The sequence below is a fragment of the Emydura macquarii genome, unplaced genomic scaffold (genome assembly GCF_026122565.2).
Source record: "Emydura macquarii macquarii isolate MOO-44397 ecotype Brisbane River unplaced genomic scaffold, CSIRO-AGI_Emac_v2 contig_3044, whole genome shotgun sequence".
Lineage (NCBI taxonomy): Eukaryota > Metazoa > Chordata > Testudines > Chelidae > Emydura > Emydura macquarii.
In genome coordinates, this window is record NW_027133181.1 from 2,221,555 (window position 1) to 2,235,759 (window position 14,205).

At 36.0% G+C, this 14,205-nt stretch overlaps 1 protein-coding gene across 1 annotated transcript in view; it reads left to right on the top strand.

The window, feature by feature from the left end:
• FAT4 (FAT atypical cadherin 4) overlaps window positions 1-14,205 on the top strand; it is a 211,982-nt gene that overhangs the window by 123,974 nt on the left and 73,803 nt on the right. Inside the window, exons 4-6 of the mRNA XM_067530230.1 lie at window positions 2,555-2,905; window positions 7,779-8,698; window positions 10,550-10,724. Of these exons, the coding sequence (XP_067386331.1) occupies window positions 2,555-2,905; window positions 7,779-8,698; window positions 10,550-10,724 (1,446 nt within the window). The remainder of the gene's footprint in view (window positions 1-2,554; window positions 2,906-7,778; window positions 8,699-10,549; window positions 10,725-14,205) is intronic.

A 14,205-nucleotide genomic window follows, 5' to 3' on the forward strand; every position in this document is an offset into this window, starting at 1 on the left:
TCCTCAACCCAGAATGAATGCTGGTTTTCATCATATCTTACACAATGGGAATGGAAGAATATTGTGGGAATTAATAGTATTGTTATGCTTCAACATACCAGGTAATGTAGTTTCTCAATGTATATATATAATAACAGTAGATGAATCCTGCCCAAAGGACCTGTGGAATTACTAGAGCATCAATGAGAGGGTTTTGTATAGCTTTTCTTTTTCATACTATCGTTAAAAAGAAGTAAATTCAAAAGGGAAAGAAAATCCCTATAATACTGAAGGGTCCGACTCAGTCTGACTAAGAGGAGGAAATTCTGAGTTAGGTTTGTAATTCTTCCCTTCATTCACGCTGTTGTGCATGCTGTAGATAACATGATGGGTAAGAGCACACACTGTTCGGAGACCGCTACAATGCTCAGGGCAGTGAATTGAAAAAAATAATTGCCTCTAGCAGTGATTGCAGTACCATAGAAATTCTTGTTCTAAGCACAGAAAGATTGTTGCTGAGGCTACCTAGGGTAATGGATGCGGTGTTTTTAGGCTCAGTATGTTTTAATGGGAATTAGTTTACAGGCGTGCATATAAATCCCTGCAGGCTGAGGTGACATTATTACCTTAAATCACTAAAAACAATCTTCAAAAATATAGAATTCAAGCATCACAAATTAATAAAAGTCTTAATAATTTGAGAACAATACATTTACTTAAGGCCAAAAAGTGCTAGATATAAACTGGCCCAAGCACAGTTTGGTACAGAATTGTGCTTTAATCCCTCCCTATCACAGATGCACACAGGGGATGCTACTGTTAGAATGGTACATCTTTTGCCTTTCCACTTTCCAATGATCTTGCTCCAGTTGACAGGCCAGTATGCAGGGGGCAGGTGGGTGTTTCCCCCTTTGGTCAGTCTTATGTCTGAGGTGATGCACAAGTGGAGCAATCCCAGTGTTGCATGCAGTGTAGGAATTGTAATTATGTTGTGCCTTTATGGGGTGCATGAAGGCTCTTTGCCTCCTTTCTTACCCCTGCACACTGCAGAAAGGCAAGCAATAATTTGTTCCTTATTTATTTGCAAATTACAATTGCAGTTGATAGGATTCCTATATATTTGGTAATCCGATCCATCATTAGGACAGCCTTTTAGCCAAGTAACATGCAATTAGTAGTATAAAAACATTAGGTAATCAAATGTATGTAACAGAAACCAGAATGTTCAGCTTGATTAAACACACAAAATTTTAGCACTAATTTTCAATCTGATAATGAGCAGTTTTCATTGTTGCATTGCTCAAATAAAACTAAGTGTATTGTAAAGCATGTAATTTATCTAGTTCCATGAAAAAGCAACTACATGATTTTCTGTTTTGGAAATGGAGTGTCCTTAATTATAATTAGTGTTAAAAATACTTAAGCACTGACACCAAATTTCTAAACTTCCTTATGACTGGTCAGTCATATGAATATAGCAAGAAGTGCAAAAATAAAACAATGGGCCAAATTCAAAGGAAGTGGGAATTGTTTTTGATTAAGGACTGTAAGAATGGACCCCCTGTGAAGAATAAGGGTTTAGTTTCCTGACCAAGTATTATATTATTGCTTATGGTAACTTAAAAACAAATAGAAATGGAATGTTTGTTATACAAGGAGCAGACATTACAACTTTCAGCAGCTCCATTAAAAAAAAGAATAAATAGTAGATTTAATAGATGGTATTTACCTACACCAGGGGGCTCCTGCCTTGAACATTGCAAGTTAAGTACTATTGAAAGACAGTATTTTGTCTCAATTTATGCAGTGTACTTTTTTCAATTTAAATACAAAATAGAGATGCCTGTTCATGCTTCTGTGTCCCCTAACAGTCATTTAAAATAAAACCCATACTGGAATAACCACTCAGCAGTCTAAAAAACTTGTACATAATAAAATTAAATCTATGACAGAAAGGAAAAACTGTTCATGTGGAGTGAAAGTCAGTGAAATTATTAATCATTTTGAGCACACCTCTTTGGAAAAGTCCTGTAGAGTTTAATTAAATATTTTTCTTTTGTAGGTTTTATAAACCATCTTATGGAAATTAATAGAGAATTTTCTCCTTTTTTAGGATGGTTTAAAAAGTAGAAAGGATATTGTCTACTAAAATTTATACGTTAGAGTAATTTTAGAGAGCGCTCTTAGTTTCTATAGTACCCTACGTTTTTCATCTTTTAAATGTATAGGATTTTTCCAAGAGAAGAATGGATATCTAGTGAACTTAGGTATTATTATTTCAGTGCTTTGGTGGGACTACTTGTATGCTTAAAGTTATGCAAATGCTTTAGTGCTTTGCTGAATGGGAATGGACCTTGGTGATTAAGTGCTTTGGTAAATTAGAGCCTATATATGTAGTTAGTTCTCTATCTTAACAAAAACATACAATTTTGAGGCTCTTATTTCTTGAGGACGAAACCTGTTATTCCAAAGGAATGCCTTTTTACCACTTCCATAGAAGTATTCAATTTTGTTTCTAGTCTTTTGGGAAATCCTTGTTCTTGTTCTCTCACAGTTTTTTCATGGTTTTGTGTAGGTTCTTTGGTAGCAGCCATTTTAGCTACTGATGATGACTCTGGTGTAAATGGAGAAATCACATACACTGTGAGTGAAGATGATGAAGATGGTATGTTCTTCTTAAATCCAGTCACTGGTGTCTTTAACCTGACTCGCATATTGGACTATGAAGCGCAGCAATATTACATCCTTACTGTCCGTGCGGAAGATGGTGGTGGTCAGTTCACTACCATCAGAGTTTACTTCAACATTCTAGATGTAAATGATAATCCACCACTATTCAGCATGCCCTCATACAGCACGTCTTTGATGGAAAATCTACCTCCAGGATCTACTATTCTCAACCTTACTGCTACTGATGCAGATGATGGTATGTGTTCCTTTGTATTCTAAAACCTCTGATGGCAGATGCATGTTGCATGTTAGTAAGATATTAAGTCATTTGCTCATGAACAGGCAAATAATGGTCATCCTTATAAAGACATTATTTATCCACAATAAGCACAAAAACTAATATTTTAGTTACTTCTGTGTGTAAATGGACTTTTAATACATGCCTATACTTAGTGAAGTCAAATATTGGTTTCCCCTGATATCCCTATTGGGCATATATATTACTGGAATGTTTTATATATTGAGGATGTTGAAATATGTAGGCACAATGGGAATAGAATACTTAAAGAGAATTGTCTTAATTTTGTGAGTTTAAATCAGATCTATAAAACAACTCTTTTAATTGAATATTTTATTTTGATTTGCTTTTGTTAACATTATTTTAAAATGATATGTATAATAGATTCTAAATTGCTACAAGGAATTATGTGAAAATCTCATCGTTACTCATTACAATGCACCCAGTTACATGTACTGTATACTATAAGGGAAGATGAAGGAATGATTTCAGTACATGACAGGAAAATTCTTGTTTAAAAGGCTTTAATTCTTGAATTATTCACACCGTGTACCATGAGGGTTTACAAAGTATCAGCATGTAGGGATATAAAAGATGATAATATGTATAATTTGTTTAGCAAATTGGCTATTGTCATATATATATATAGTTTATGCCTGCAATGCCTAATGAAGAATAATTATTGCATTTATACATGAAATACTTTTAAATATTGCTGTGTAGGGTATTTAATTTTATTAAATGCAAATAGACATTAATGAGGTTGACTTTTATCAAAATTACCTGCAAAATATCAAAGCTTGTCTCTCTCACCAACCAAAGTTGGTTCAATCAAAGATTGTCTCACCCACCTTGTCTCTCTAGTATCCTGGGACTGACACGACTACAACAACGCTGCATATAGTATACTGTATAAAACAATCTCTGTAACTTCAGCAAATGTTACAAGCTACGCTGTTGTTTCAATCCTGAAATCTCTATCTGTGTAATTTCCTGCACACTGATCTAAAACGGGGTAACAGGTACTACTGTACTTCTCTATAAATAGCTCACAGATAATTATCTGAATGCATATTAATAAACTGTTGTTTTGGGCAAATTGTCTGATCATTCATGTTAAATGATATGAATAGCCTGCAGGGTTATGAAAGGCATGTTGTTTTATATCAGGCTTGTTTTTTCTGTCAGTCCAAGATAAACATTGATAAAGACTGGAAAAGCCTGCAGTAAGAGAATACTTCCATTGTTATTTTCCTGTTTGACCTGCCTCTTGGGAAACAATAGTTGTTTGCAGCAGTTTGAGTTGCTTTTCTATGTAGATGGATAGTAATATCAAAGAGAGTCTGCTACAGCTTTCATATCTTTGCAAAAAAAAAAAAAGACATCATTGGTTTTGGGTGTTTTGTTTTTGTTTCATATGGAATTAACAGAAATGTTTAAAGGTAACTTGAGTAACTTCATCACAAACCAAAGCAACCCATTGACTGAGCTTGTAAGAGCTGTAGAAAAGAGGACTACCACAAAGAATAACTCCAGGCAAGTTGTTCAGGGATCTGCTGGACAGGGCCAGGCATGTGCCTACTTGAGGGGGAAAGGGTTGCTTCTTTCTTGTACCATTAATATTAACTAGCTGAGTTAAAAACTTTAAAAATCTTGACATCTCCCTGTCTAAGCTCTAAAGGCAAGCTTTGTCAGAAAGAAAAGCTAAATCCAATGTGCAGCTAATTACTATTCAGTCTTGACAGTAATCAATGTGGAAGAGTCCTCCCATCTTGGATAAATGAAGTCCAGTTTACAATAGCGATACAGATGAAAGAAGCCACCACCTCCAATTAAGTGTATAGTGGGGGAGTTTTTAAATGGACAATGCCTTTCTCCAGGGACTGTGGGGGAAATCCTGGCTCCATTGAAGACAATGGTAAGACTCCCATTGACTTCAGTAGGCCCAGGATTTCAGCTGAGCATGTGAGTAGAATGAGGTGTTTGCAGGATTGAGATCCAAGAGAATAATGAGGTATTTGATTTGTTTTGTTTTAAAAAGCAGTACAAGGAATAAACTATATTTCATCACATAGGAATAGACTGGGAAGTATAATAAAACTGTCATAAATTTGAAGGATGTTCAATACTTATGAACAAATATTATCTGAGGAGTAAAACAGAGTATGGATATGCAGATAATAAGAATGAGTAATAAGTTGTATATGGAACAAGTGATAAAATATGCCGCAGAAAGAATTGGAACCACAGAGGAATAATATGTAAGAAAAGTGTTTCTAATTCAATCTTCTTCTTTAGGGTTTAGTTTTTTTTTCCATCAAAGTCAGTGGCAAAACTCCCATTGGATTATATAGGAGTAGGATTGCCAGTTGGTGAATTTGATAATTTGATAGTTTTTCATGCTCTAAATACACTTCCTTGACATTTCAGAACATTTTCATGGGTAAAGTTAAGCACATTAAAACCAAGCTAAACAAATGTATAATATTATACTACTTAATGCTTCGCTCGTTCAAAGCGATATACAAACATTAATCAATTTGTGTCTGGCATATAAATACTTTAAACTTTTCCAAATATTATTTAAATGTATCATTTTTCATGTCTGGCTCTACATACTTAAAAGAGAAAATTTAGAGTCTTACTACTTTGAGAACAATAAATACAAATGATTAAAATTTTGTACATAGGAATCATTTATTTCCTAGGAAGTTCAATGGGGAGAGGAGAAGCTACTGAACAAACTTGGCAGGAAATACAAAGTAATGAGACACTTAAATGTCCAACTTTAGATTATACACTGTGGAAAAAGAAGTTTAGAGAGGATTAGTTAGAATATAAAAATCCATTAAGTTTCAAACACATCCTTTATGACAAAGAGGCTAAGTATAGAATTTCAGAATTATGTATTTATGGTTTCAGTGTTTAATGCGGAGACCAGAGAGAGAAAATAGATCTCAACTTACCTTTTTACATATGAATACAAATGTTTAGCATGAGCTCTGTGTCAAATTGTCAAAATAAATTTTTTCGATGACTAGCATACCTAAAGTCACTTAGTAGCCTTCTCAGGATTCAAAATGTATTTTTCTTACCAAAATTTGTATATGTCTTCCTTGGCCATAATTGCAGCAGTTATATTTCAAGCATAAGGTAAGGGTTGTTCATTTGATATTTTTAATGCTCTTCCATATACGCTAAAGGATACTGCTCTGTACATTATTCTCTATTGCTCATCTCAGTCTAGTTCTTGTTTCGTTTATTGGTACAGTTTCAAAAATAATAATTTCCTGTAATAACTATCATAAAGATAGAACTAAAACCTCTCTGACTGCTGTATTTTGAATGTGTATCATTATTTGTATTAAGAATCAGAGATAGGGGGAATTTCTGACTCAATGAAGCCAATGGAAAAGCTTCCTTTGACTTAAATGAAGCCAGGATTTCACCCTTAATCTGTGTTACCACAAGGAGATCTTTAAGGATGCACCTTGCAACCATGCAGAGCCCCTTTGACTTTAGAGAGTCTCTACATGGGCATAAGAGTTCATGAATCTTCCCTATTCCATTTCAGGATTTGTACTTTAAGGTTCTGATTTAGCACTATATTAGTGAGAATTATTGTCTGCTGGTTAGATCAAAGGAACAACACTACTTTGAAACTGGAGTAACACAGTGGTAAATCAAGCCTTATATCTCTAAAGACACCAAATTCTTCTTCTCATACAATAATGTTGCTTATTCATCTGTTCTAAATTTTATAGTCTAGTAGTAATGTACCACATCCACTTGCTATGTAAATATGGATTGTGTGTAGGAACCTAAATATACAGTTACTATCATCATCTCTAATTCCTTTAATTTACTTGCCCCCTGCCCCAAAGAGTCCATTACTTTCATCACCACTATTCTTGTTAAAGAACAGTATTTGTTCTACCCCTTCATCCTTATTTCTCGTTTGAAGGATACATCTTACTTACCCTCATGACCTTCAGTTTTAGGGCCAAATTCTGATTCCACTGAAGTAAATTGAAATATTATCATTAACTTTAATGCAACTTCAGTGTAATCAGAATATTATCAGTATATATCAGTAAACAGAATATTTTACAGACACAACTGATATATTGTTTCAAATCAAAATTATTCAGAGAATAGAAGGGGAGGGTAAGTTTAACAGTTCTGGATCCAGTTATCATTAAAGTCTATAGAAAAATTCTCATTGACTACAGTGGAAGTAGGTTTGATACCTATTGAATTATAGAATTACTTAACATTAACATGTTCAAGGCACTATATAACATTTATAAAGCCTAACTGATCCTTAGCGATTAAACCCATAATATTATTTTTGATTGACATATGTGCCAGTAATCTGGGATCCATTGCTTTTTGAAGTAAAATATTTAAAATAAATAAACAAATAAAAATGCAGCCTAATAACAGTGTGTTATCATATGATTTTTTGTGTCATTTAGAGGAAACATCTATTCACATTTAAAGAAGTGCATAAATAAACTTTTACAGTTTATAAATATTTTACCAAGACTGTCAACTAACCATATCTTCAGTAATGTTTGAGTGCAATTCTTTATTCTGACATATAAAATATGATATACAACTTTAACACATGTCTAATTGCATATGACACAAAAAGTGATTACCCCTTCTTTAATACATAACAGCATTGTTTCAAAATGTAAATATTTTGTCATTTTTATCTACCTCTAATGATGTTATTTACTACAAATTCAAAAATCTACTTCTGTATACTTCATATGTATGATAAGATCGATGGGATTAAGTTACAGTCCTTATTTTTGTTTTTCAGGCTTTAACTCACAATTATCCTACAGTATTACATCAGGAGATAGCCTAGGTCAATTTAATATTGACAAGAATGGAGTTCTGAGCATCAAGCAGCCTTTGGATCGGGAAAGTCAGTCCTTCTATAGCCTTGTTGTTCAGGTTCATGACATGGCTCTATCAGCCTCCAGATACACAAGCACAACTCAAGTTTCTATTATTCTACTGGATGTGAATGACAATCCTCCAAGCTTTATTTCTCCAAAGCTGACCTACATTCCAGAAAACACACCCATAGATACCATTGTATTTAAAGCCCAAGCAACTGACCCGGACAGTGGTCCAAACAGCTATATTGAATATACTCTGCTGAGACCTTTGGGAAACAAATTCAGTATTGGCACTATTGATGGTGAAGTAAGGCTCACTGGGGAACTTGACAGAGAAGCAGTTTCTAATTATACTTTAACAGTGGTAGCTACAGACAAAGGTCAGCCATTCCTTTCTTCATCTACAGATGTAGTTGTAATAGTCCTTGATATCAATGATAATAACCCCCTCTTTGCACAAAAGCTGTATAAAGTAGAGGTGGGTGAAAATACTCTGACAGGAACAGATCTGACCCAGGTATTTGCTACAGATGGAGATGAAGGTACAAATGGACAGGTTCGCTATTCCATAATCAGTGGAAACACCAATAATGAGTTTCGGATCGACACTGTTACTGGAGTGATAACAGTAGCCAAACCTTTGGACCGAGAGAAAAAACCCTCCTACTCATTAACTGTGCAGTCATCTGATCGTGGAAGTAGCCCAAGGACAGACACCACCACTGTCGGTATTGTTCTGCTGGATGTTAATGATTTTATTCCTACATTTGAGCTTTCTCCATATTCAGTGAATGTCCCTGAGAATTTAGGGATACTTCCAAAAGTTATTCTTCAGGTCAGTATATTTAAAAATGTATTTACTACAAAATCATATGCTTCTTACATTTACAGTTAAATTACAATTTAAATACATTCTCAGATTTGTACAGTTGAGTAATTACCTTTTTGAGTGTAAGAGGGCATGCCGTGTTTTCCTTTATATAGTTGTAGAACAATTCCCTCCCCCCCAATCTATACATACATTAGGATTTTAGGAGGTCATTTCATTCTCTCAGTTTCCATTTCCATCCCCACAAACCACCTCAATCTGTTCTTTCTTTCAGATTTCCGTCTATCTCTATTGAAGGTGAAACACTACTTTAGTTAGGCCTGGTCTACACTGGTGGCTTAATTCGAATTAAAGTCCCTTACTTTACTCCTGTGTCTACACTTGAGCATTGTTAATTTGAATTAAGGAGCCTTTAAAATCGAATTAATAAAACCACCTCTGCAAGTGGATTAGTGCCTGAAGCACATCAGTTAATTTGCATTAGTGTGAGTGTGGACACAATGGGACTTAATTCGAATTAATTGGCCTCCAGACTGTATCCCATGATGCCCCATTTCAGTACCCTCCCCCAAAGCAGCCCCGGGAAGATTTAAATCTTCATTTCCTGCAGTGAATGGGTTTAAAATCCAAGCTGCGATCACCCCCCCATACGCACAACAAGCCTGTTGCAGTTTGTCTCTTTAAGAGTTTGAAAGATTTCACCACCCCCCTCCCTGCATTTTGAATGCGTTTTAAATGCCCAGCAAGCCTTTTGCAGTTTGTCCCTTTAAGATTTTTTCCTTTGAAAGTTTAGCCCTTTAAAGTTTGTCACTTTGAAAGATTTCACCCCCCTCCCCCCACATGATGAATGCATTTTAAATGCCAACAGTGAGAGGAAATTCATGGAAATTGATACTTTCTTAAGAGTTTATTCACAGCGCTACATGTGGATACATTATATCATGCTTTCCATCAGTGAAATGGAAACAATTGTATCACTGTATTAATATACTAACTGACTCCCTTGTTATTTATCTTAATTCTACAGACACCTGTAGAATCAAAATCAAAGGCAAGCAATACACAGGGAGTGGTAGGGGGAGCATAAAAGGCAAACAGCATACAGTTCTAAAGTAATCCAGGATAAGCTGCGATGTATTTGTCATGGTCAAAATGAGAGCATAGTTCAGCTGGCTCCTTGTGCCTGCAGCAATGGCGATCAGCATGAAAATCCTTTTCCTGTTTGTTTGGTGGTGGGGGAAGAGGGTGGGGGAAGCAGCGCTGCATCCTGGGATGATGACACTCCTCACAACAGCCTCTATGGTTAGTTGCACTGTGGGATAGCTTCCCACATTGCACTGCTATCTAATTTGAATTAAGGCTGGCCAGTGTGGACGCAAGAAACCAGCACAAACACTGTAGTGTGGACAGTCTGCAGCGCTTTCTCTAAATCGCTTTCTGTATTTCAAATTAAGCTAATTCGAATTAGTGCTACAGTGTAGACATAGCCTTAGAGTGCCATTAAATGTGCTCAGACAGCAGCAGACACAACATTCCCACCAGTTTGGTGGGTTCCTGCAAAATCATCTCTGGGTTTTGCTGAGCCCAAATCTGGCTCAAAGGCTGGTCTTAATAATACATTCACAAAAGGAGAAAAATATTAATTTTCTGTTTTAAAATATCACTTTTTCAGACACTCCCCACTCCTTTTAAATTAAGTCAGTTTGTTTCCAGGCATTCTGATTATTCTGTCGCCCATGGAATATTTCCTGTTCCCCACAAAATACTTTGCCAAAGAAGGTAATCTTGACGACACACACAAACATGTACTCTAAGCGTATTATTATTTATTATGATGTGCATATGTCCCTTTTGTAGGTGGTAGCAAGGGATGATGACCAAGGTCTAAATGGCAAACTTACATATATTCTTGTTGGTGGAAATGAAGATGGTGCCTTTACTCTGTCAGCAAGTGGAGAGCTCCGTTTGGTACAAAGCCTGGATCGAGAGACTAAGAAGCAGTATATCTTGCTGATCACAGCTGCTGATTCAGGTAAATTGAATGCATCCAGGCTGCATTTTTTGCTATTTGTTAACTTTGCAAAGCCTCATTGTGGTATATAGAAAAATACTGGAATATATATATTGTTTATAGTTGTGTGATACACAGGCTAAAATTTTCAAACTTTAATGTGTAAAATTAGGACTTTAAGTTATACACACCTAGAGTAAAATCCTGGTTCCATTGAATTCAATGGGAGTTGTGTCATTGACTTTGCTGGGAACAGGATTTTACCTGGTTTTTAGATACCTGCATTTAGCCAGATCTCCATGTACTCTGAGATTCTACAGCCACAGAATATGTTGCAGAATCCCAGTGTTCTTACCAAATTTTAATATTTAATTCAATAAAATTTATCTCTAAGTTCCACACAATTTCCCATCTGCCGCAGCAGAGTGATACAGAAGCTGGGGGCTTTGTTGCAGAATTTAGATGAAGCTTGCTGCAAAGTATGCAGGCCCTTAATGTTCGGCATCCAAGTTTGACATTTTTGGCGGCAGTTTTCATTGGAAAATATTGGTGTTGAAAAACTCAGGGTCACATGCTGTGCTGATTTACCTGCTCTGCGATCCCAGTGACCTCAATGGAGTTACAAGAGATGTAATTTGGCATTCACTTTTGGAGAATGGAGATGGAGGTGGAGAATTTGGCATTCACTTTTCAAAGGCCTGAAAAATAGACGTATCTTCAAATCTGTCTCAGAGTCAGTCTAATTATAGTATATTGCAGTATTGTTTATGCGGTGAAAACATTCTGTTTCAGTGACAACCACGATCTGTCACATTTTCTGTAAATCTGACACATTTTCTATCTTAGCATTACTGTGGTGCCCACATATGTTATAATATGAATAACATTATTATTACAGAACACAATTTTAGGACCTGAATTGCCATTGGTTTGAGCTCTATTCTTATATCTTTATTCTGTTGTGGGGTATACCCTACATTTGCTCTTCATCCCTTCATAGTTCCTAAATGCTAGATTGTGACTTGGACTACATACCTGCATAGGAAAATAAACACCCCTCCTCCCTTACTCCCTTGCAGAGGCTATTCAAATCTTAGGCATGGGTGTGCCTGTGTAAAAAGATTGTGTTTCTGCTTAATCTCCCAGCCTTGGTGGGCAGGGAGTGGTGGAGAATGAGCGCAGCTTGGCTCCACATCCATAACACACCTGGTCTGCACTGATACATGAAGTGTCATGCAGCGAGCAAGGGGGATTCAGGGAGGGAATTGTACTTCATAGGGGTGTCTCTGAGGCACAGTGCTTCACAGGGCTATTCCTAGGATTTATTAGCACTGACTTCAGTGTGAGCAAGATATAGTCCTTTAAATGTTTTAGCTAAATCATTAGTACTCTTTAACAGAGTTTTATAGATGCAACAGATACAAGGAAGCTGTACCTTCCATTATATTAGCAGTACAATGAAACTATAGTCCAATCAGACGATATTAACTAATTTTATGCACATGCATGGTTAAAATATAAATCATGGGTACCAAATAAATGTAGATTAAACTGACTGTAAATTTAGAAATGATACAACAACTAAATAGTTGTTTCAGGTTAAGTTTAACACATATTTTCTGAATGCAATTAATTTCTTTTACCGCTGATAAATAGAATAATTGGGTTTGGATTGGATTTTGGGGCAGGCAAAAATCAAGACAGAAGCTTCAGTTAGTAACAAATCAGCATAATATTTACAGGGTTAACACAGTTTCCTGGAAGAACTCTGACAATCTGGACTCCTAATGGGAATAAGCATATTGATATTTCCTCCTTGTTTTAGCCCCTACTTCCCCAGCCATCCCTAACATCTCCACTAGCAGCCTTCCCTGACAACTTCTTCTGACTCTAGGATCCAGTTCTCCCCAGTGCCCAAGAAGCTGTGAGCACCTGGAACTCATATTTAGTCAGTAGGTGGTTCTTGAATTTTAGCACCTCACAGGGAAACTCAACACCTTGCAGGATTTAACCCCTAAGGCTTTGATCAATAAATGAACTGCAGTTCAGCCCTAAAGTCCTCTCTGTTCTGAATTAGAGAGTCCCTCTTACAGCATATGCCGCCATTCGGAATATGTGAATGCACAGATGTGATTTATAAGTGAGAGTGACAGGCAAAATGATGAACTTTAGAATAATGTTATAGTGTTGCAGATGCTCCCCCAAACCCTTTACTTACATATATACCAAGACACCAACATGCAACCATTCAAAAGTGTTTTATGGGTCTGTTTCTATCACATAAATCACTGTTTTGCTTAGCTGTACCTTTATGACAAAGTCGATGGGAGAAGAGAGGGTTTACTTTTTGCTCCATCTGGTGGAGATTCAGGGATGGGGAGACATTAAACTCTGGCAGTGTGTCAAAAATTAGAGCGGCAGCTTTTATCGTAACTTCTTTAACTCTTTGAACATTATTGTGGAGAAAATGTTAGCATTCCAGCCATCATCTTTGTATTTATTAGTTGCATGGATATTGAGTAGAACATCTGGAAACCTGACAGCTGCCCCAGTCAATGTTGAAATGAACTACAGCCACATCATCTTGCATTTGCAGAATAGTGTGTTACTGCAGAGCAAAGCTAGAACCAGATATGCAGCTGCTAATTAAAAGCCTTGTTCATGGTTTTTTCTCCATTTCAGAATAAACCAGCAACCAGATTACATGTAGTTTTAACACTACTCTTTGAAAAACAAATCAGAGTGGATTGCTTATCATAATTAACATTTGGTATACCTCGTTGGTTCATATGTTTTGCTGTAGAAAATCTTTGTGATCAAGATTTGCATTGATACTTTTCAAGATTTTGCTCTTGATACTCGGAAAGACCAAGGCAAGCAGGAATTATAAAGCTATGGGAAACTAAACTGTTAAATTCTCAAGCTGCCATAGTTTCATTTTTTGCCTAAACTCTAGTCCATGCCTTATACTTAGCTTTATAAATCTTAGGTAGGAAGTGTTTTAAGCATATTGTCTTCCTGGGTATGTCACTTTTTACATGAAACTGAGACAAATGTGCCAGTAGGTTTGGAAACTGCCAACTGTGGGCAATCTTTTTTTTGTGTGTGTTAATACTTCATCTTCTTGAAAGATTAAGAAAATAAATACTTGAGTGCAAGGAAAATATTTTTGTGTGTGTTAATACTTCATCTTCTTGAAAGAATAAGAAGATAAATACTTGAGTGCTATGCAAGGAAAATATCCTGGTCTTTGAGAACTATTAAAATTTTTCAGTCACGTTGATCTTAAACCCTTGTTTAAACAGCACCTTATAAATTGAAAGTCTGTTAGTTAATTCTTCACCTCCAGGACTACAATTTCAGGAAGCTTAATTGCTAGGATAAGACCTGTAAAACATGAATGTATGGCTTGAATACTTATCCTGAAGGTTAATCTTCACTGGTTGTATGCTATGTTTTTAAAGTACAATGCAATAACATGCAACCATGATTAAAGGGAGCT